Here is a 23,487-nt window from a genome sequence, read left to right as displayed (position 1 = left end):
TATGTCTGGTCTTAAAGAATGATACCTCACATACTGTATATGAAATTGTATTGTGTACCTATTAAAAGAAACATTTAAAACTGCATAGATTTGGAGTGCCATGTGTTTTCTAACTCTTGGATTAAGGAGTGGAATCCTAGCCATGGGCCCCGAGACTCATTGTCATGTATTCTATCAAACGTGCTGCTATGGCCTGCAGAAACACCGGACTTTTCTCACATTGGTCACATCTGGGACATCATTGGTCGGGAATTGAACAGGATGCTGCCAGAAGAGGATCCTGAGGTTATGCTTGCACATACATTCAATGTGGCAGGGCACTCATCAGACAACCATTAGTACCCTCCGTGATGGCAGAAAAGGTGTGTAACTAAAGGGATTATGGTGCATGGCGCTCACAACACTCAATAGAGAGGTTTGGAAGATTTTGTTTCCATTTTCTCATTTCATTAACCTATAGATCCAGTGATTTCCATAATTCCACGACTTTTCCTTCTTGGTGTTGTAATCTCAATGTAAAGACGTATATATAACGAGAACTCATTTCACCCCAATACAGTTTTTACTGTACATCTTAAGTTCCTTTCACACCGAGTTCTTGCCCATGTTCAGTGGTCCCATCGGACTTGCGTTCAAACCCACCACCAAAGAGGATTCGGGCATATGCAACGAAGAGGCCATAGACTACAATAGCCAACATGTGCTCTGTCGCGCATCATATTTGGATGTATACGCCTCCTGGGAGGTGGACACCAAAACATACCAGTAGTTTACTGCGTCTGGGTGTCCGACTCCAGTTGGTGTAGACGCCTGAAGATGATGAGCACATGTTGACTGCTGTGGAGTTAGAGAGTCAATGTCCATTTTGGTGGAATTGGTATAATATGGACAGACTCCGAAAATATATAATAAATTGGGTTCAGTAGTTCAGTGCAGGATGTGCTGTAAATGTTTTCATAAGAATGTGGGAAAGTTATGAAATGTCCTATAAATGTCTGCTCTTGATCTAAGGATCTGGGCTGTTAGTTGAGATGAATCTGTGCTGCACTTTATGCACATGCTCAGTAGTGCTGTGGAGTTGGAGTCAGGGAAGTTCAGGAATCGGAGGTTTGGCTTACCGTCTCCACAGCCCTGCTGTTGGCACCATTGTAATCTATGGCCTGTTGACTCTTACACAAGAATCCCAGTCACATAGTATATTGGCCAGTCACGTAGTACATTGCCCAGCCACGTAGTATATTGCCCAGTCATGTAGTATACAGCACAGAGCCACGTAGTATACAGCACAGACACGTAGTATACTGCCCAGTCACGTAGTATATTGCCCAGCCCGCGTAGTATATTGCATAGCCCGCACAGTACCACGCATATATAACACAGGCCACGTAGTGTATAACACAGGCCACATAGTTTATAACACAGGCCACGTAATGTATAGCACAGTCCACGCAGTACATTGCACAGCCCGCACAGTATATTGCCCAGTCACACAGTATATTGCCCAGTCACATAGTATATTGCCCAGCCACGTACCGTATATACTCGAGTATAAGCCGAGATTTTCAGCCCAAATTTTTGGGCTGAAAGTGCCCCTCTCGGCTTATACTCGAGTCACGGTAGCGGTGGGGTCGGCGGGTGAGGGGGAGAGGTCGGCGGGTGAGGGGGAGAGGTCGCTGAGGTATACTTACCTAGTCCCAGCGATCCTCGCGCTGTCCCTGCCGTCCCACGGTCTTCTGTGCTGCAGCTCTTCCCCTCTTCAGCGGTCACGTGGGACCGCTCATTACAGAAATGAATAGGCGGCTCCACCTCCCGTAGGGGTGGAGCCGCCTATTCATTTCTCTAATCAGCGGTGCCAATGACCGCTGACAGGAAGAGGCTGCAGCACAGAAGACGGGGAGGAAGGCGGGGAGCGTCAGGATCGCTGGGACTAGGTAAGTATATCATACTTACATGTCCCCGTTCCAGCCGCCGGGCGCCGCTCCATCTCCCCGGCGCCTCCGCTCTGACTGTTCAGGCAGAGGGCGCGATGACGCGTAAAGTGTGCGCGGCGCCCTCTGCCTATCAGTCAGAGCAGAGACGCCGGGAAGATGGAGGCGCCGGGACCGGACGCTGGGAGCTGCAATCAAGAGAGGTGAGTATGTGTTTTTTTTTTTTTATTGCAGCAGCAGCAGCAGCGGCCATGGCACAGATTTATGTGCAGCATTTATGGGGCAGTATGAACGGTGCAGAGCACTATATGGGGCATCTGTGCAGCATCTATGGGGCAATATGAACGGCACACAGCACTATATGGGGCATCTGTGCAGCATCTATGGGGCAATATGAACGGCACACAGCACTATATGGGGCATCTGTGCAGCATCTATGGGGCAGTATGAACGGCACACAGCACTATATGGGGCATCTGTGCAGCATCTATGGGGCAGTATGAACGGCACACAGCACTATATGGGGCATCTGTGCAGCATCTATGGGGCAGTATGAACGGCACACAGCACTATATGGGGCATCTGTGCAGCATCTATGGGGCAGTATGAACGGCACACAGCACTATATGGGGCATCTGTGCAGCATCTATGGGGCAGTATGAACGGCACACAGCACTATATGGGGCATCTGTGCAGCATCTATGGGGCAGTATGAACGGCACACAGCACTATATGGGGCATCTGTGCAGCATCTATGGGGCAGTATGAACGGCACACAGCACTATATGGGGCATCTGTGCAGCATCTATGGGGCAGTATGAACGGCACACAGCACTATATGGGGCATCTGTGCAGCATCTATGGGGCAGTATGAACGGCACAGCACTATATGGGGCATCTGTGCAGCATCTATGGGGCAATATGAACGGTGCAGAGCACTATATGGGGCATCTGTGCAGCATCTATGGGGCAATATGAACGGTGCAGAGCACTATATGGGGCATCTGTGCAGCATCTATGGGGCAATATGAACGGTGCAGAGCACTGTATGGGGCATCTGTGCAGCATCTATGGGGCAATATGAAGGGTGCAGAGCACTGTGGGGCATCTGTGCAGCATCTATGGGGCAATATGAACGGTGCAGAGCACTGTATGGGGCATCTGTGCAGCATCTATGGGGCAATATGAACGGTGCAGAGCACTATATGGCACAGCTATGGGGAAATAATGATCTATTTTTATTTTTGAAATTCACCGGTAAATGCTGCATTTCCACCCTAGGCTTATACTCGAGTCAATAAGTTTTCCCAGTTTTTTGTGGCAAAATTAGGGGGGTCGGCTTATACTCGGGTCGGCTTATACTCGAGTATATATGGTAGTATATTGCCCAGTCACGTAGTATATTGCCCAGCCACGTAGTATATTGCCCAGCCACGTAGTAGTATATAATACAGCTCACGTAATATATTGCACAGCCCACGTAGTATATAGCAATGTGGGCACCATATCCCTGTTAAAAAAATAATTAAAATAAAATAGTTATATACTCACCCTCCGTTGGCCCCCGGATCGAAGCGGTTACTGACGCTCCTCGCGCGCTCTGGTCTGAAGAGTGCATTGCGGTCTCGCGAGATGATGACGTAGCGGTCTCACGAGACCGCACGTCATCATATCGCGAGACCGCAATGCATGGAGCGGTCACCGGGGCGTCGCGAGGAGCGGGAAAGGCCTGTTCCTGATCCGACGGACGGTGAGTATATAACTATTTTTTTTATTATTTTTAACATTAGATCTTTTTACTATTGATGCTGCATAGACCGCATGAATAGTAAAAAGTTGGTCACACAGGGTCAATAGCAGCGTTAACCGAGTGCGTTACACAGCGGTCAACGCTGACTGGAGGGGAGTACGGAGCGGGCACTGACTGCGGGGAGGAAGGAGCGGCCATTTTCCCGCCGGACTGTGCCCGTCACTGATTGGTCGTGGCCACGACCAATCAGCGACTTGGATTTCCATGACAAACAGAGGCCGAGACCAATGAATATGCGTGCCAGACAGACAGAAAGACGGAAGTGACCCTTAGACAATTATATAGTAGATGTTCAGCACGTGGGAAAGCTTCTGTTATACATGCTTAATCTATCTGGAGGCCCCAATGGACCAGGTGTGTGTGAAAAGGATGTTCTGTTGAAATATGATGTGCATGTATACACCAGCATATCCTTATAGGTGAGCGAGTCGTACACTTGGAAGTAATGTAAGACGCATACCTATACAGGGACATAAAATGGCGGCTGGTGGAAGTATACATCAGGGAATATAAAATGACGTGCAGACAGAACGTTATTCCGGCATTCTGGAGAACAGCGATGTGTGATAAGGAATAAATATGTAGCTACTACTCTCACATAGCCATGTAATATGGAGCTAACACAGAAGCCAGACTGTGACTATCCTCACAGATATATGTACTGCTCGGATTGCTCGCTCCATACTGACGCGCCAGGATGCAGGATACTTGGTGCGGAAATGAACATCACCAGGCAGAAAATGGAGACGGCGTGATTAGTGAGAGGCTGAAATACTAGCGGGAAACTGAAGGCAGATGACAGCCTCATTCATCACCGGCTCTCCCCAAGGTATGCTTTATATGGAGCCGTCTCTTTGGGAATGGCTCATACGCACCTTCTAACACCAGCTCCTTCCATAGTGGATCTCTCCTGTCACCTCTGACTGGGCTCCTGCTGTCAGACATGATTGTATGGGATAGTGTCAGGCAAACACCGGCCGTTGTACTGCAGACTCACATTATATACCACATTAGGGAATGACAGTAACCGGGACAGAGACAGAATAACCCTCACATGCCTTCTACCACCACCTGATATATGCAAGACACTGTGCAATATGCAACCAACTGATTAATATGCCTTAACTAACAGTACAAAATAGATCTAGAATACAGATACATAATCACGCAGGGTAAATGGCATTTAGGAGCCATATAGTAGATGCAAATGCACATAGAATCCTCCTACACTCCTACAGAAGTGTGGGGGGTCATCAAAAAAATGCACAACAATAGAACACACTGGCGCTACTAAATAGATAACCCAAGTGCTGCAGGTATTAGGCAGATCCGTGCACACTCTACCAGAAAAACAAATAGACCAATTAAAATAATAAATACCGCGCTACAAGGGTTAAAGGTTGGTTTAAAAACACAGATTAATTATTACTGCACCTGAGTGCAACAAGCTTGGCAAAATAAAGTGAACAAACTATACTGGTGTTCACACAATCGTCAGCTCACACTGGTACAGCCCGCAGTTGGAGTCCTTAGTGATTTGGATGTGCACTATATGCAATATGATAGAAATAAATAAATAAATAGTAGAGCACATACCATGGTGGTGTAACTAGTAGCTGGAACTGAGCGGACCCCCGGATGCATGCGGTACTTCACAGCGGAGGACCAGAGTTTAGTGAATAGAAGTATTCCTCAGAGCGGTGGCGATCAGCTGGGCATGCACCGGATACCAGTAGATCAGTCAGAGGACCGGGTGCCGATGAACAGTACAGAGCCAGGAGTCGTCCCGGCCGGAGGCGATCCTGGATGTACTGAAAAAATGGCCGACGCTGCTGCGCAGCGTGTGACGTCACAGGCCTACGGAGTCACACTGGGGCAAAAAACCAAACCGACGCGTTTCGGAGTGTAACGCACTCCTTCCTCAGGGGTTACCGCCCCCAGATGACTGGCTCCATATTTATGCACACGCGCTGGAGGCCCAACTGCGTGCTGCATATTAACTCTATCCTGCCTGGTCCTCGTCAACTACGGTACAATGGTATATGCCTGAAACCACTGATCACCTGCACTCAAGATGTGACGATTAGTGCCTCCGCTCCCCATTCCTGTCCCCTCTAATAGAAGCACCACATTAATAAACTATTAATATTAGAAGCTCTGCCACATACTCAGCCTATCTGCCCCCAAAGGGAACACCTTACATACATAAATTCAAATGACAGTAAAACCTAAGATTGCACACATTACATATCCAATACAAAATACTTGTTAAACGATATCAATTTTTATTATAACTAATTAAAACTTATAAAACAAAACTAAAACCTAAATATAAATGTACAAATAGATAAACTGAATAAATAAATAAATAAATGCAGAATAACTGTACCCATTCATGGAAGCACGTCTTGGGATGTACATAGGGTCCCAGCAATACACACTTCATGCTCCATAATGGGCCGTTACTACAATGTTAATTAAAATGCGTACAATTCTAACTCACAATTTAATCCCCTAGGATACAAACTATCTAGGGTGAAGATCCATTGGGATTCAAGACGAGACATTTTCCCAAGAAAATCCCCACCTCTTTTATCTGGACGTACAATTTGAATGCCACAGAAAGATGTGCCTTTTAGGGATTGCCCATGTTTCTCCCTAAAGTGGCGGGAGAGTGGATGACCCACAAACCCCTTCTGTATATTTTTAAAATGTTCCCTAATCCGTACTTTTAGTTGGCGTTTGGTACGGCCAATATACAACTTCTTGCATGGGCATTGAATTAAATAAATGACCCCAGCGGTATGGCAGGATATACAATCTTCGATCGTAAAATGTTGGCTAGCATTTGAGTCCAGGAATGTCAATTGTCTCATTTTTTTAAAAGAGGTGTGCATACAACCATAACACCCTTTGCATGGTAAAAAGCCCTTTTTAGAGTGATTGGATACTACTAAATCCTCTGCTTTATTCCCAAGGACCATTCGTGTGGTGGGGGCTATTAAATGTCCTAGAGATTGAGCTTTACGGTATATAAATCTAGGGTTACTTGGAAGGTACTCCCCTATCACCTTATCCTTCTGTAGGACCGACCAGTGTCTACGCACAATTCTAGTGAATTGGTTATGTCCACTATGGAATTGGGTTATAAATGGCAGCTTAAGAATCTGCTGCTGTAAATTTGCCGTAACAACTCCAGATATGTTATTAGATTTCTTTGTCTTGGAATTGTTGAGTTAAATAGTCAGCCTCTTTGTTGTAATCACCCAAATTAGAACAATTCCTACGCACACTAGTATATTGGCTTTTAGGGATATTTTGTAGCCACACCGGTAGATTATCTACCGGTGTGGCTACAAAATATCCCTAAAAGCCAACAATTCCAAGACAAAGGTTACTCTAGGCCTAGGTTGGATCAAGTACGGGAGGAAGTGGCTTTAGTATCAAGGGATATCCTGCTACAGAAATCTAATAACATATCTGGAGTTGTTACGGCAAATTTACAGCAGCAGATTCTTAAGCTGCCATTTATAACCCAATTCCATAGTGGACATAACCAATTCACTAGAATTGTGCGTAGACACTGGTCGGTCCTACAGAAGGATAAGGTGATAGGGGAGTACCTTCCAAGTAACCCTAGATTTATATACCGTAAAGCTCAATCTCTAGGACATTTAATAGCCCCCACCACACGAATGGTCCTTGGGAATAAAGCAGAGGATTTAGTAGTATCCAATCACTCTAAAAAGGGCTTTTTACCATGCAAAGGGTGTTATGGTTGTATGCACACCTCTTTTAAAAAAATGAGACAATTGACATTCCTGGACTCAAATGCTAGCCAACATTTTACGATCGAAGATTGTATATCCTGCCATACCGCTGGGGTCATTTATTTAATTCAATGCCCATGCAAGAAGTTGTATATTGGCCGTACCAAACGCCAACTAAAAGTACGGATTAGGGAACATTTTAAAAATATACAGAAGGGGTTTGTGGGTCATCCACTCTCCCGCCACTTTAGGGAGAAACATGGGCAATCCCTAAAAGGCACATCTTTCTGTGGCATTCAAATTGTACGTCCAGATAAAAGAGGTGGGGATTTTCTTGGGAAAATGTCTCGTCTTGAATCCCAATGGATCTTCACCCTAGATAGTTTGTATCCTAGGGGATTAAATTGTGAGTTAGAATTGTACGCATTTTAATTAACATTGTAGTAACGGCCCATTATGGAGCATGAAGTGTGTATTGCTGGGACCCTATGTACATCCCAAGACGTGCTTCCATGAATGGGTACAGTTATTCTGCATTTATTTATTTATTTATTCAGTTTATCTATTTGTACATTTATATTTAGGTTTTAGTTTTGTTTTATAAGTTTTAATTAGTTATAATAAAAATTGATATCGTTTAACAAGTATTTTGTATTGGATATGTAATGTGTGCAATCTTAGGTTTTACTGTCATTTGAATTTATGTATGTAAGGTGTTCCCTTTGGGGGCAGATAGGCTGAGTATGTGGCAGAGCTTCTAATATTAATAGTTTATTAATGTGGTGCTTCTATTAGAGGGGACAGGAATGGGGAGCGGAGGCACTAATCGTCACATCTTGAGTGCAGGTGATCAGTGGTTTCAGGCATATACCATTGTACCGTAGTTGACGAGGACCAGGCAGGATAGAGTTAATATGCAGCACGCAGTTGGGCCTCCAGCGCGTGTGCATAAATATGGAGCCAGTCATCTGGGGGCGGTAACCCCTGAGGAAGGAGTGCGTTACACTCCGAAACGCGTCGGTTTGGTTTTTTGCCCCAGTGTGACTCCGTAGGCCTGTGACGTCACACGCTGCGCAGCAGCGTCGGCCATTTTTTCAGTACATCCAGGATCGCCTCCGGCCGGGACGACTCCTGGCTCTGTACTGTTCATCGGCACCCGGTCCTCTGACTGATCTACTGGTATCCGGTGCATGCCCAGCTGATCGCCACCGCTCTGAGGAATACTTCTATTCACTAAACTCTGGTCCTCCGCTGTGAAGTACCGCATGCATCCGGGGGTCCGCTCAGTTCCAGCTACTAGTTACACCACCATGGTATGTGCTCTACTATTTATTTATTTATTTCTATCATATTGCATATAGTGCACATCCAAATCACTAAGGACTCCAACTGCGGGCTGTACCAGTGTGAGCTGACGATTGTGTGAACACCAGTATAGTTTGTTCACTTTATTTTGCCAAGCTTGTTGCACTCAGGTGCAGTAATAATTAATCTGTGTTTTCAAACCAACCTTTAACCCTTGTAGCGCGGTATTTATTATTTTAATTGATCATCAAAAAAAATCCAAAACAAGCTATTCCTATAGAAAGAAATAGCCTAATCAATTCTTAGCTTCACATAGATATATAAGTGATAGATTTATCAATTATGTAAGAAAACGTGTGAATGTCATCCCTGATCTGCAGCCATTGCAGGCTCAGCAGCCAGCAGTGCGCGGTACATTTTGAGATTCTGTGTGTTACACTGCCACCTTATGGAAAAGCTGAGAAACTTCAAGACAAAAAGTTGGAAATTCAGCTTGGTCAACAGGCACATATAGATCCGCCACAAAAGCAAACTATATCCAAATGGCTCGGCTGTCTGATAATCTCTACATGGATGGGCTCCTTGATAGAGTGATCACAAGAGGTCCCTCTGCTGACCACCAGTGGTCAGCTGTAGTTGTATGCACCCGAAGCAAGCATTCAATATCTCTGTAGCGCCTCCACAGGGTAAGCATAACAGAGTTCCTCATGACAATCACTAGATGGTCCTGTCATTTAACTAGGCCCTTTCAAAATGTCCATATCGACCATTAGGATTGCTACTTGCACTAGAGTTCCTGTGGACCCCTGCTTTAAAGGGTCGATATTGACTTTTAGAGCTGCTAACCCCAATAGGTGGCAATGGACTTCCAGTCCTCTTCCTCATGGATGTGGTAGGCCCTCCCATGAGGAGTCACACCTTTTGCCCTTTCTACACCATTATAGGAGATCGGGTGTTGGCAGAGGGCAATGGACATGTATTTAGTTCGGCATTTAGGGTTCCACTAGACCTCAATATTAGAGTGTAATACACATGAGGGCAGCTGCTGGACCCCGGGCCATTACACTGCAGCAGTACAGCTCTCCTCCCACTACTAGTTCTCCCATCCGGTGACCCCAGAATCATATCACATGGCTGCTTGGGGAAGTAATCTCCAGGAAAAGCCCCCTGCTGGCTTTGCTCAAGTGATAAATCTGCTACGGAAAGCCAAAGCTTGGTGAGAAGATGCATCTCCATTATTACGGAGCTGCTAATTAATCTTGAGCTGTCATGTTGATGGGGGACCCTGCTAAGCTGGCTGACTTTCCACATTCCTTCCCAAGCCTCCCTGGTAGAAGAAGCAGAAAAAAAAAAATTAAAAGGTAAGGAAGCGGAAAGTTTCTGAGTACCTAATTAATGGGATGCCACTTGCAATTAAGCAAAACTCTGGTTAATTATTTTTGCAATTTTAAATATCTAAATTTATATTTTGTCTAGTGGAATATTTCATCCCGATTTGAGGTTAGCTGTAATATGCACAAATAAAGGGAAAACGAGTCCAAACCCCTTGACAACTCTCCTCTATGTATAGTAAACGGTCCTCCCTCAAACCTGCAAAGTCCCAATATGACGGGACCCCCAGTTTGGAGGCTGGTTGGCGTGGGCATCCTGTGCCTGCAAACTATGTTTGGTGGTCATACAAGGAGTAGTCCGCCACCTCCAATATTTCCTCAGGACACGACATTGTAGATCTGTAATTGAACGTAAAGCCGTGCTTCCATTCTGCGACTTTTGCGTATTTTTCTGATACAATAGCTGATCAAACATTAGATGGATACTCCGATGAGGAGCGAGTAATGTCAGCTCCCCCTGTGCGGAGGATTATATGGCAGCTCGTAGTGTAGACATAAAAAAAAAAATACGCAGAAAGCCGGCATCCAAACGGTAGTAAAACCACTGGATACTTTATTTTCCTTGTTAATAAAACATGGGCTTGACTTGTATGGATTGTACGTTAAAAACTGGAAAAAGTTTAAAATGGATCAATAGAAAAACAGAAAAAAACCCATGGGTCATTACAAGCAAAAGAGAATTTCAGAGAGTGTTTCAGGCCAGTATGACTAAGGGACAAACTTAGATAAAAACAAAATAAGCAAATACCCTGCAGTAAATAAATGGCAATAGTGCATGAAATACAGGGTGCTTAGTTAACATAATTTTGATTAAAAAAAAACATAAAAGCCATCCCATCATGTCATGGTGACCCTAGTTCCCCATGGCTAGGTGTCCATGAGCCGGGTCTCAGTCCTTCTCAGCCCTTATTCATATTACTTCAATTGACACATGGTCAGGTTTTAATACTAGAGGTTAGGACCATCCTGAATAGGGTCACCGTCACGTGGTGGGATGGCTTTTATGGTTTTTTTCAATCAAAATTATGTTAACTTAGTACCCTATGTTATTTTCATGAACTCTTGCTATATATTGCAGGGTTTGTGCTTATTTTGTTTCCATCTTGGGTTTTGTTTAGTGGCCAGCAGGGCTGTGGAGTCCGTAAGCCAAACCTGCGACAACTCAACCTCCGCGACAACTCAACCGCCGCGACAACTCAACCGCCGCGACAACTCAACCGCCGCGACAACTCAACCGCCGCGACAACTCAACCGCCGCGACAACTCAACCGCCGCGACAACTCAACCGCCGCGACAACTCAACCGCCGCGACAACTCAACCTCCGCGACAACTCAACCTCCGCGACAACTCAACCTCCGCGACAACTCAACCTCCGCGACAACTCAACCTCCGCAACAACTCAACCTCCGCAACAACTCAACCTCCGCAACAACTCAACCTCCGCAACAACTCAACCTCCGCGACTCCGCAGCCCTGGTGGCCAGTGTGAACATGCACCTACACGCTGCATGAATAGCAACTTATTCCACTTCACTGCTTTTTACACCATCAACTTTTGTATGTGCAAAATACTCAACAGCTGAAGAAAGGGAACAACATTTTCCATATGGTGACATACCCTACAATGTAATGTTTCGAGAAGATATTGGAGTACAGGTGGCAGTCTACTTTGGTTACATTGTATACTATTTTAATGTATATTGAATAAAATAATGTTTTAGTGGGGTTTATGTGGATTTGGCGGTTTTGCCCCCCATACAGGTGGTGGCAAGGTAAAGCCATAATTAAGGGAAAGTGCAGAAGGGGACTACGGCTGTACATCAGTGCGGCAAGTCCTGTGTTCTCAGGATTGGCAGCGTTTTAGAGGTTGGACCCCCACCCAAAATTAAGTGATGCAATATTCTAATGACATACCGTCACTTTACAAAATGCGAACACCTCTTTAATATGAAATGAGAAAAAAAAATGCTGTGCCTAATGAACAAAATTCCACTGGTTGTAACTAAATGTTTTTGTGATCTCCAGCAATTATAGCCATTAACTACTCTCTTTTCTAGCTTAAAACTGGCAATCTACAAAATTTTCCATCACTACTGTCCAATGAAACCACCAGCAACCTGGTCAAGCAAGGAAAAGATGGTTTAGTGGCAGCGTGTTCTCCTAGTTGAGCACTTCACCAGAAGCACATAAAGCTGGAACTGCAGGAACAGAAAGGTAAGAAATCCCCAGAATAAGTAAGGAGATGCCGGCACGTTGATCAGAATGATAGCACTGGTGTACTGAGTGGGCTGTCTCACAATCGCTTCCATATTGATGTCAGAGGGGGTCGGCTCCTCCTGTGGAACATCATGTAGGCCAGATCTCATGATATACAGAAACAGGCTGGGTGCACTTTGGGCCAATAGTTTTTCTGTTTTGTAGAGCCATCAGCAGCCAGACCCACAGCACTCATACATTTATCACCTGCTCACAGGAAAGGTAAATGTTGTGTAATGTGACTGCTCCTAGATAAGTGCAGAGCTATAGCATATCAGGGAGCGGGTGTATATCAAATTTAAACTGGGTGTTTAAAAAAATAAATAAAAAAACGTAGTGGACAGGCCAAGTGAGAGATGTCAGTCCATGTAGGAGGCAGAGACGTTGTTCTATTCCTGAAACAAGGAAAGCACGGTGGCTCAGTGGTTATTACTGCTGCACTGCAGCGCTGGGGTCCTGGGTTCAAATCCCTAAAATGAAAGATCTGCAAGAGGTTTGTATGGGTTTCCTCCAGGTTCTTCGGTTTCCTCCCACAACTCTAATGACATACTAATAGGGAATTTAGATTTTGAGTCCCAATGGGGACAGTGATGATAATGTCTGTGGAATATGATGGATTTTCATAAAGATAAGTACCCAAAACTTCTGCAGCTTATGGCTAATTTTTTTTTTATTATTTTTTTTTTAATACACTCAATGAGTAATTTCAGTTAATGTCATTTCTATGGAAGCATCAGAAGTTACAGTATGCAGAGAGTACAATGCTCGCTTTCTGAAGGACAGTATATGGGCCCATTGTAGCCCAACAACGTGTGTGTGACAGAAGCTGTGCACTGCTCTGGATGAGGACCTAGGCCCCTGTGCCGCGGCCCAGGCTGCACCAAGGACATCTCTACCCCTGCACCATTCTTGTATCCATTTCCCGTAACCTTAAAGCAGTGTTCCCCAACTCCGGTCCTCAAGAGCCACCAACAGGTCATGTTTTCAGGATTTCCTTAGTATTACACAGGCGATGGAATTCTTGCATTTCCAGGTAATGCAATGATCACCTGGGCAATACTAAGGAAATCCTGAAAACATGACCTGTTGGTGACTGTTTAGGACTGGAGTTGCAACTATAAGGGGATACAGATGTGTGTGCAGCCCCCATTCAGATCGTTCTCCGCACTACTCACTGAAGCCAAGCTGTAATGCCAGACACAACCCTAGGAGAAGAGTGGTGCTATTTTGGTGAGAAGAACAAAAAACGGATTTTTCCAATCTTACACAAGTCTTTAATAAAAGGCCAGCAAGGAAACCTCGCCCATACATGCATCTTGTGAAGTCCAACAGAAATGTAGGCCAGGAGGTTTGTGCTGCAGTGGAGGACCGAATCGGTAGATGAAGGCTATAAGCAGGATAGGAGGATGCCTGATGTAACGAATCTGTACGCAGAAGTGACCCGCTAATCACAAAGAGCACATAAGTGAAGAGGAGACTGATTTCCAGGATTTGTCTGCAGATCGGCATTGAATTCAGTGCGTGTTCAGGTGTCACAAGGTGAAATGACAGCTATGAGAGAGCAGGACTCATGACTGAGGACCATAAGCTCAATACAGGAGTTCAGCACCAAAACCTAAGCTGGGCACAATCAGGAGGATGATATGTGTTATAGCCAAGTGGGTCAGAAAGGGCAGGAGAGTTGCCAAAAGCCGACATCGCTGCAGCTTGTATGGGAAAAGCAGTTATTCTCTTACTGAGCGGCGCCTTCTGACAGCGTACAATAATCCAGCCCGCAGCCGTCATTCCATCTGTGACACACTGAATTTCATGTCTTCCCTGAGGCACCTGCAGATCTACAGACAAATGCTGGAAATCACAATCCCCCCACAGTAATTCTGCAATACTGATGGGGGGTACTGTAGACAAGAATAGATTTACCCACCTCCTAACAGGATGCATTTTTGTGTTATTTGATATTTAAAAAGCTCTAATGATCCATCCATGCTCTAGTCACACTGCATATCTTCACCAGTTTTTATATTGTGACATGAATACAAGATGGTGGGTGTGCGGGACCCACACCTATAAGCTGCACGTGAGCGGTGCATGAAGCGGACAATACAGCTGTATACACAGGTACAGCAGAGCAGCCATTCCCTTCAGTAGGAGCTGATCTGCAGGACTAAGCTGTGCAGAGACGTAGTGTTCTGCTCACGCACCGCCAGAGGGGATGACAGCTGACCACGGAGAGTCAGTCCCCCATATCATTTCATACTGATCACTTATTCTATAGATAGGTCATCAATATCAAAGTAGGGGACAACCTTTTTTAATAATGAAGCAATGTAACTTTAGTCTCAGTCTGGAGCTTCAGAAAGGACTCCCCTGAATTCGTGTGGTGTAGGTGTGTTAATATACTCATGTACACTCCTCTGGGATCCCGCGCCGTTCTGCTCAGCAGACGTTCTGGGTCACGCTGCGCTCTGCATGCCCTGGAAGTGGCTTTACAATGTAAGTATGAAGCGTCACAACAAGGCCCCATAGGCGTACAGTGCAAATGAAGCGTGAGCAGATAGTCTAAACCGTAGTGACATCACTGAGAAGAGAAGCAGAACGGCACTGGACACCGGAGAAAGGACCAGAAGGGGAGGAAATTAATACGTTCACACTACATTACATGCACACATTTAATGAAAAAATACATTCACAGGAGTGCTTCTTCATAGGAATCTTCGATAAATAGAAAGCACATAACCGAGCACTTAAATGGGTATTCCCATCTCCAAGATCCTATCCCAATATGTAGTAGGTGTAGTAATAATAATAATAATAATAATAATTTAAAAAAAATACTGCCAATTAGAAATTTTGAAAACTGCACAGACAAACCATGAAAAGATTAAAATGATAATATAATGTTATAAGAAAAAATATAATAAAAACACAAATATACGACATGTAGAACTGTAAAGGTTTATATATAGAGGAGATGTGGAAAAATGTGCAAGTAGAGGTGAAGTCACATGAGTATGGGAACAGCACTCAGACTACAGAATGAAATACATCATATGAAATACGTCACCAGCAAAGATCATGCCTTCAGGCCATAGTCAGATGTATAAATGAACACAAATGCCTTACCCATAGTGTGTCAGGACCGCAAACAATCCTCTACTTGCAGCCTCTGACGCGCGTTTCGAGTGGCTGCTTTCTCAAAGGGGTAAATTAGAAATGTTGTATAGTTCATCAGATTTGCTATGTTGCTTACCTCATGTGCAGGACATTGCAGTGATTTAAGTATCCATGGTTACGACCACTCATAGAGAGTTACTTCGTCAGCTATTAGTGGTCGTAACCATGGATACCTAAGTTACTGCAATGCCCTGCATATGGGGTAAGTGACATAGAGAATCAGAAAAACTACACTACATTTCTAATTGGGGATTTTTGCCAATATTATTACACCTACTACGTATTGGGATAGGATCTTGGAATACCTGGTGGAAGCTAATGTCCAATAGATACAGTGTGATGACAAATTATTATGTTACCTCCTCCACATTTGAAGCAGTTTTAGCTGAAGTTTCCATGAAGATTAGACCATGTTCTCTGGCAAATGCTTCACCTTCTTCTTTTTTTACTTCTCTCCTTGATTCTAAATCACTGCAAACAACATGTACATGTCAGACAGATCTCAACATCGAGTGGACAGGATTATAATCCAAAAGAAAAATGTGCTATTTTTATGTTATCTAAAAATTATTATATGAACTCAAACTATACACAAAAATAATCCGACTTGGAAAAAATATATATTTTCCAGTTCCTGGTAACAGGACCGTACGATACGCTTTCTACATTTATTTAATCTTTCATCCTAATACCTTTAATGAGCTCAGCTAAGCACAATTAGCCATGGCAGAGGTGGCCAATGAAGGAAGCGGGCCCCGATGTTCACATACTGAATGTGGTGCCTTTCCTGCCTGATAGCTCGAGGTCATTATTAATTAGTGAGAAAAGGGTTCACATCTTCAGGACACCTACACTGAAAATATACATAACTTCTAAAAATCTTCCTCTGATGGCTGACAGTGACACTTCTTCCTTGTGAAATCATTAATGTGATTGAGGATGTATTTCTCCAAATTTATGGAAACTTCATCTTACTACATTTTACATCTACTTCGCCCCTTGAGACCAACTTCAAAGCGGCACAGCTCCAGAGATCAGTGTGACGTCTAAAGTGCTTCGCTTTCTAAATAGATGCAGAACCTTAGGACGGCCTTGAGACACATCCGGCAAGCTTATTAATAGCAGATGTGGACATCCGACAAAATGAGAACATCAGTAAAGTTTTCATTGAATTGTCTGGTGCAAAATAAAAGTGGAAGACACCTCTCTACATGGCTGGGCTATCTGAACTAAACCATTAAAATCTTTTGGGGTGAATTACGTGCCACAAATCTGAAGTCGATTATAGCAAAATACCGGATATACTCGAGTATAAGCCGACCCCCTAATTTTGCCACAAAAAACTGGGAAAACTTAATGTATAAGCCTAGGGTGGAAAATGCAGCAGCTACTGGTAAATTTCAAAAATAAAAATAGATACCAATAAATGTAAAATTAACTGAGACATCAGTTAACAGAGACTGGGTATTTATTATGATGGAATGAAGAAGAGGGGACGGGAAGAAAAACATTAGACTCGAACAAAGACGACCCAGGAAAACATACTCAGAAGGGAGGTAAGAACATTTCTAAAACAATCCACAGTGAGGAGATTGGAACAAAACAAAATCCTCTAAACTGCATGCTCGCAAACGCCAGAAGCCTGACAAACAAGATGGAAGAACTAGAAGCAGAAATATCTACAGGTAACTTTGACATAGTGGGAATAACCGAGACATGGTTAGATGAAAGCTATGACTGGGCAGTTAACTTACAGGGTTACAGTCTGTTTAGAAAGGATCGTAAAAATCGGAGAGGAGGAGGGGTTTGTCTCTATGTAAAGTCTTGTCTAAAGTCCACTTTAAGGGAGGATATTAGCGAAGGGAATGAGGATGTCGAGTCCATATGGGTCGAAATTCATGGAGGGAAAAATGGTAACAAAATTCTCATTGGGGTCTGTTACAAACCCCCAAATATAACAGAAACCATGGAAAGTCTACTTCTAAAGCAGATAGATGAAGCTGCAACCCATAATGAGGTCCTGGTTATGGGGGACTTTAACTACCCGGATATTAACTGGGAAACAGAAACCTGTGAAACCCATAAAGGCAACAGGTTTCTGCTAATAACCAAGAAAAATTATCTTTCACAATTGGTGCAGAATCCAACCAGAGGAGCAGCACTTTTAGACCTAATACTATCTAATAGACCTGACAGAATAACAAATCTGCAGGTGGTTGGGCATTTAGGAAATAGCGACCACAATATTGTGCAGTTTCAGCCGGCTTTCACTAGGGGGACTTGTCAGGGAGTCACAAAAACATTGAACTTTAGGAAGGCAAAGTTTGAACAGCTTAGAGATGCCCTTAATCTGGTAGACTGGGACAATATCCTCAGAAATGAGAATACAGATAATAAATGGGAAATGTTTAAGAACATCCTAAATAGGCAGTGTAAGCGGTTTATACCTTGTGGGAATAAAAGGACTAGAAATAGGAAAAACCCAATGTGGCTAAACAAAGAAGTAAGACAGGCAATTAACAGTAAAAAGAAAGCATTTGCACTACTAAAGCAGGATGGCACCATTGAAGCTCTAAAAAACTATAGGGAGAAAAATACTTTATCTAAAAAACTAATTAAAGCTGCCAAAAAGGAAACAGAGAAGCACATTGCTAAGGAGAGTAAAACTAATCCCAAACTGTTCTTCAACTATATCAATAGTAAAAGAATAAAAACTGAAAATGTAGGCCCCTTAAAAAATAGTGAGGAAAGAATGGTTGTAGATGACGAGGAAAAAGCTAACATATTAAACACCTTCTTCTCCACGGTATTCACGGTGGAAAATGAAATGCTAGGTGAAATCCCAAGAAAAAATGAAAACCCTATATTAAGGGTCACCAATCTAACCCAAGAAGAGGTGCGAAACCGGCTAAATAAGATTAAAATAGATAAATCTCCGGGTCCGGATGGCATACACCCACGAGTACTAAGAGAACTAAGTAATGTAATAGATAAACCATTATTTCTTATTTTTAGTGACTCTATAGCGACAGGGTCTGTTCCGCAGGACTGGCGCATAGCAAATGTGGTGCCAATATTCAAAAAGGGCTCTAAAAGTGAACCTGGAAATTATAGGCCAGTAAGTCTAACCTCTATTGTTGGTAAAATATTTGAAGGGTTTCTGAGGGATGTTATTCTGGATTATCTCAATGAGAATAACTGTTTAACTCCATATCAGCATGGGTTTATGAGAAATCGCTCCTGTCAAACCAATCTAATCAGTTTTTATGAAGAGGTAAGCTATAGACTGGACCACGGTGAGTCATTGGACGTGGTATATCTCGATTTTTCCAAAGCGTTTGATACCGTGCCGCATAAGAGGTTGGTACACAAAATGAGAATGCTTGGTCTGGGGGAAAATTTGTGTAAATGGGTTAGTAACTGGCTTAGTGATAGAAAGCAGAGGGTGGTTATAAATGGTATAGTCTCTAACTGGGTCGCTGTGACCAGTGGGGTACCGCAGGGGTCAGTATTGGGACCTGTTCTCTTCAACATATTCATTAATGATCTGGTAGAAGGTTTACACAGTAAAATATCGATATTTGCAGATGATACAAAACTATGTAAAGCAGTTAATACAAGAGAAGATAGTATTCTGCTACAGATGGATCTGGATAAGTTGGAAACTTGGGCTGAAAGGTGGCAGATGAGGTTTAACAATGATAAATGTAAGGTTATACACATGGGAAGAGGGAATCAATATCACCATTACACACTGAACGGGAAACCACTGGGTAAATCTGACAGGGAGAAGGACTTGGGGATCCTAGTTAATGATAAACTTACCTGGAGCAGCCAGTGCCAGGCAGCAGCTGCCAAGGCAAACAGGATCATGGGGTGCATTAAAAGAGGTCTGGATACACATGATGAGAGCATTATACTGCCTCTGTACAAATCCCTAGTTAGACCGCACATGGAGTACTGTGTCCAGTTTTGGGCACCGGTGCTCAGGAAGGATATAATGGAACTAGAGAGAGTACAAAGGAGGGCAACAAAATTAATAAAGGGGATGGGAGAACTACAATACCCAGATAGATTAGCGAAATTAGGATTATTTAGTCTAGAAAAAAGACGACTGAGGGGCGATCTAATAACCATGTATAAGTATATAAGGGGACAATACAAATATCTCGCTGAGGATCTGTTTATACCAAGGAAGGTGACGGGCACAAGGGGGCATTCTTTGCGTCTGGAGGAGAGAAGGTTTTTCCACCAACATAGAAGAGGATTCTTTACTGTTAGGGCAGTGAGAATCTGGAATTGCTTGCCTGAGGAGGTGGTGATGGCGAACTCAGTCGAGGGGTTCAAGAGAGGCCTGGATGTCTTCCTGGAGCAGAACAATATTGTATCATACAATTATTAGGTTCTGTAGAAGGACGTAGATCTGGGTATTTATTATGATGGAATATAGGCTGAACTGGATGGACAAATGTCTTTTTTCGGCCTTACTAACTATGTTACTATGAATATAGGCTGAACTGGATGGACAAATGTCTTTTTTCGGCCTTACTAACTATGTTACTATGTTAGTAGGTTAAGTGTTTTTGAATATCCATATTGAATCAGGAGCCCCATATAATGCTCCATACAGTTCATGGTGGCCCCATAAGATGCTTCATACAAAAATATGCCTCATATAATGCTGCATAAAGGTTGATTATGCCCACATACAATGCTCCATAGAAACATTTGCCCCATATAATGCTGCACAAAGGTTGATTATGGCCCCATAAGTTGTTCCATGGAATATTATGCCCCATATGCTGCTGCGATTAAAAAAAAAAAAAATTACGTTCTCACCTCTTTGTCCTGAGCAGGCGGGGACACCGCCACTTGCGATATTCACCTGTCCCTGTTCCACCGCCATGCGCCGCTGTGTCTTCCGGCTCTCTGCAGTGACTGTTCAGGCAGAGGGCGCTCACTAACCACGTCATCGCGCCTTCTGACCTGAACGTCACAGCCAGAGGAAACGTAAGATGGAGCGCTGCGCGGCGGTGGAACGGGGACAGGTGAATATCGCAATGCTCACCCTCCCCAGTCATACTCACCCTCCCGGCGCGGTCCCTGGCAGCTTCTCCAATGCAATGGTCTCTCCAGCAGCTTGTTTCGGTGTTCAGCGGTCACCGATAACACTCATTAAGTAATGAATATGCGCTCCACCTCTATGGGAGTGGAGTCGCGTCCATATTCATTACTTTAATGAGCGGTACCACGTGACCGCTGAACACAGCAAGAGCTGCCGGCGCCCGGAGTACATTGAATCGGAGAAGCTGACAGGGACCGCGCCGGGAGAGCGAGTATGATGTGACAGCTGCCGCTCCCCCTCCCCCGGCGACCCCTTGGGACAATGACTTCAGTAGAAGCCGAGAGGGGCACTTTCAGCCTTAAAAATGGGCTGAAAATCTCGGCTTATACTCGAGTATATACGGTAGATTAGATGAAGTTTGCCCAGATTTTCAAAACTTCAGCTTGTTCATTTTATGGAAATGCTGAAGGTTTATTATTTCGATGTACAGATTTCAAATGTGAAATGTGCAATACGAAATTCTTTAACGTGTGGCTTTGGTTTTATGGTGTTGCTAAGCATTAAAGCAAACCGGTCATCAAGATTTTGCTAAGTAAACTACAGACACCGTCAGGTTGGCGCCATGAGACTGATTAACCCCTTAACGTCCAATGACTGACACAGTCCATCATTGGACGCCTCCCTCTGTTTGGTGCGGACTCCGGCGATGAGCCCCCACCTTTTCAGGGACATGACAGATGATCTGATCAGCTAACATGTGTCCGAAACAGCAGAGGGTGAAATCGCGATTCACCAGCGGCTGTTAACATGTTAAATGCCCCTGTCAAAATCTGACAGCGGCATTTAGCATACGCGAGCAAGAAGCACGTCATTCCCTCCTCCCATCAGCGCCAGTGTCACATGACCGCGGGTCGCGGATGGGTTGGTATGACAACCTGGGGTCATGAGAAGACTCCTGTGGTTGTCGTTGCTGGATAACTATGATCGCCACCTGGTGGTCGGCGCTGATAGCAAATGAGCATATCTGCTATGTAGCAGAGGCGATCGGACAAGTGCAGCTACTAGTCTTATGGAGGCTATTGAAGCATGCAAAAAGTGAAGAAAAAAAAATGTTTTTAAAAATATAAAAAATATATGAAAGTTCAAATCGCCCCCTTTTCGCCCCATCCAAAATATAACAATTAAAAAAAATCAAATATACACATATTTGGTAACGCCGCGTTCAAAATCGCCCGATCTATCAATAAAAAAAATAAGAATCAAATAGGTAAATGGCATAGCGAGAAAAAATCAAAACATTAGAATTACGTTTTTTTGGTCGCTGCAACATTGCAATTAAAATGCAATAACGGGCGATCAAAAGATCGCATCTGCATTAAAATGGTATGAATAAAAAATGTCAGACCGCACGCAAACAATAAGCCATCACCCAGCCCCAGATCACAAAAAAAAAATGGAGACGCTACAGGTCTTGATAAATGGCAATTTATTTTTTTTTTCAAACTTGGAATTTTTTTCACCACTTAGATAAAAAATAACCTAGACATGTTTGGTGTCTATGAACTCGTAATGACCTGGAGAATCATAGTGGCGTAGTCAGTTTTAGCATTTAGTGAACCTAGCAAAAAAGCCAAACAAAAAACAAGTGTGGGATTGCACTTTTTTTGCAATTTCAAAGCTCTTGGATTTTTTTTTCATGTTTTTCTGTTACACGACATGGTAAAACCAATGTTGGCGATCAAAACTACAACTCGTCCCGCAAAAAACAAGCCCTCACATGGCTATATTGAGGGAAAAATAAAAAAAGTTCTGGCTTATTTTTCCCTGTGGGACTAAGAACTTAAAGGAAAGTAGTTGCCAGCTAACTACCTGTTCTGTCCAGCACCAATCTCTGCTGACTCCAGAGTGGTCACGGACTGCTCCTGACACGGATTCTGCTGCTTAATTTGATCTCACGTCAACAGAGCAGCACCTCTTCTTCTGGTCTGCTCTGTCAACGGGCCATCACTGTCCACATCATACTGATTGAAAGTCTGATAACTGCAGTTAGAGAGCGTGAAGAAAGCTGTCAATCACCATGACACTCCTTCGACAGAGCAGAGTGGAAGAGAAGAAGATGCACTGTCAATGTGACTTCACTGGAAGTCTCAAAATCGCTGACAGGAGTCACTAGAATTCTTTCTGCCAATCTTGTCAGTTTTGTAAGGATCCACAGACACTTACAGTTGTGTGAAAAAGTGTTTGCCCCTTCCTCCTTTCCTATTCCTTTGCATGTTTGTCACACTTAAATGTTTCACATCACTCAACAAATTTAAATATTAGACGAAGATAACACAAGTAATCAAAAATGCAGTTTTTAAATGAAGGTTTTATTGCAAAGCGAAAAAGAATTCCAAACCTACAAGGCCCTGTGTGAAAAAAGTAATGGTCTCTTAAATCTAATAACTGGTTGGGCCACGCTTAGCAGCAACAACTGCAATCAAGCATTTGTGATAACTGACAATGAGTCTTTTACAACGCTCTGGAGGAATTCTAGCACTCATCTGTGCAGAATTGTTGTAACTCAGCCACACTGGAGGGTATCCAAGCATGAACCGCCTTTTCAAAGTCCAGGACTTTGACTAGGCTACTCCAATGTCTTAATTTTCTTTTTCTTAAGCCATTCAGTTGTGGACTTGCAGGTGTGTTTTGGATCATTGTCCTGCGGCATAACTCAAGTGCGCTTTAGCTTGAGGTCACAAACAGATGGTCGGTCATTCTCCTTCATGATTTTTTTGTAGACAGCAG

At 43.7% G+C, this 23,487-nt stretch overlaps 1 protein-coding gene across 1 annotated transcript in view; it reads right to left on the bottom strand.

Moving 5' to 3' along the window:
* The window catches only part of RAB2A (RAB2A, member RAS oncogene family), a 162,748-nt gene that overhangs the window by 52,312 nt on the left and 86,949 nt on the right, over positions 1 to 23,487 (bottom strand). Inside the window, exon 6 of the mRNA XM_069731387.1 lies at positions 15,995 to 16,106. Within this exon, the coding sequence (XP_069587488.1) occupies positions 15,995 to 16,106 (112 nt within the window). The remainder of the gene's footprint in view (positions 1 to 15,994; positions 16,107 to 23,487) is intronic.

Source organism: Ranitomeya imitator, chromosome 6 (genome assembly GCF_032444005.1).
Source record: "Ranitomeya imitator isolate aRanImi1 chromosome 6, aRanImi1.pri, whole genome shotgun sequence".
Taxonomy (NCBI): domain Eukaryota; kingdom Metazoa; phylum Chordata; class Amphibia; order Anura; family Dendrobatidae; genus Ranitomeya; species Ranitomeya imitator.
Note: the sequence above shows the minus strand (reverse complement) of the source record. Positions and strands in the feature narration are given on the sequence as shown.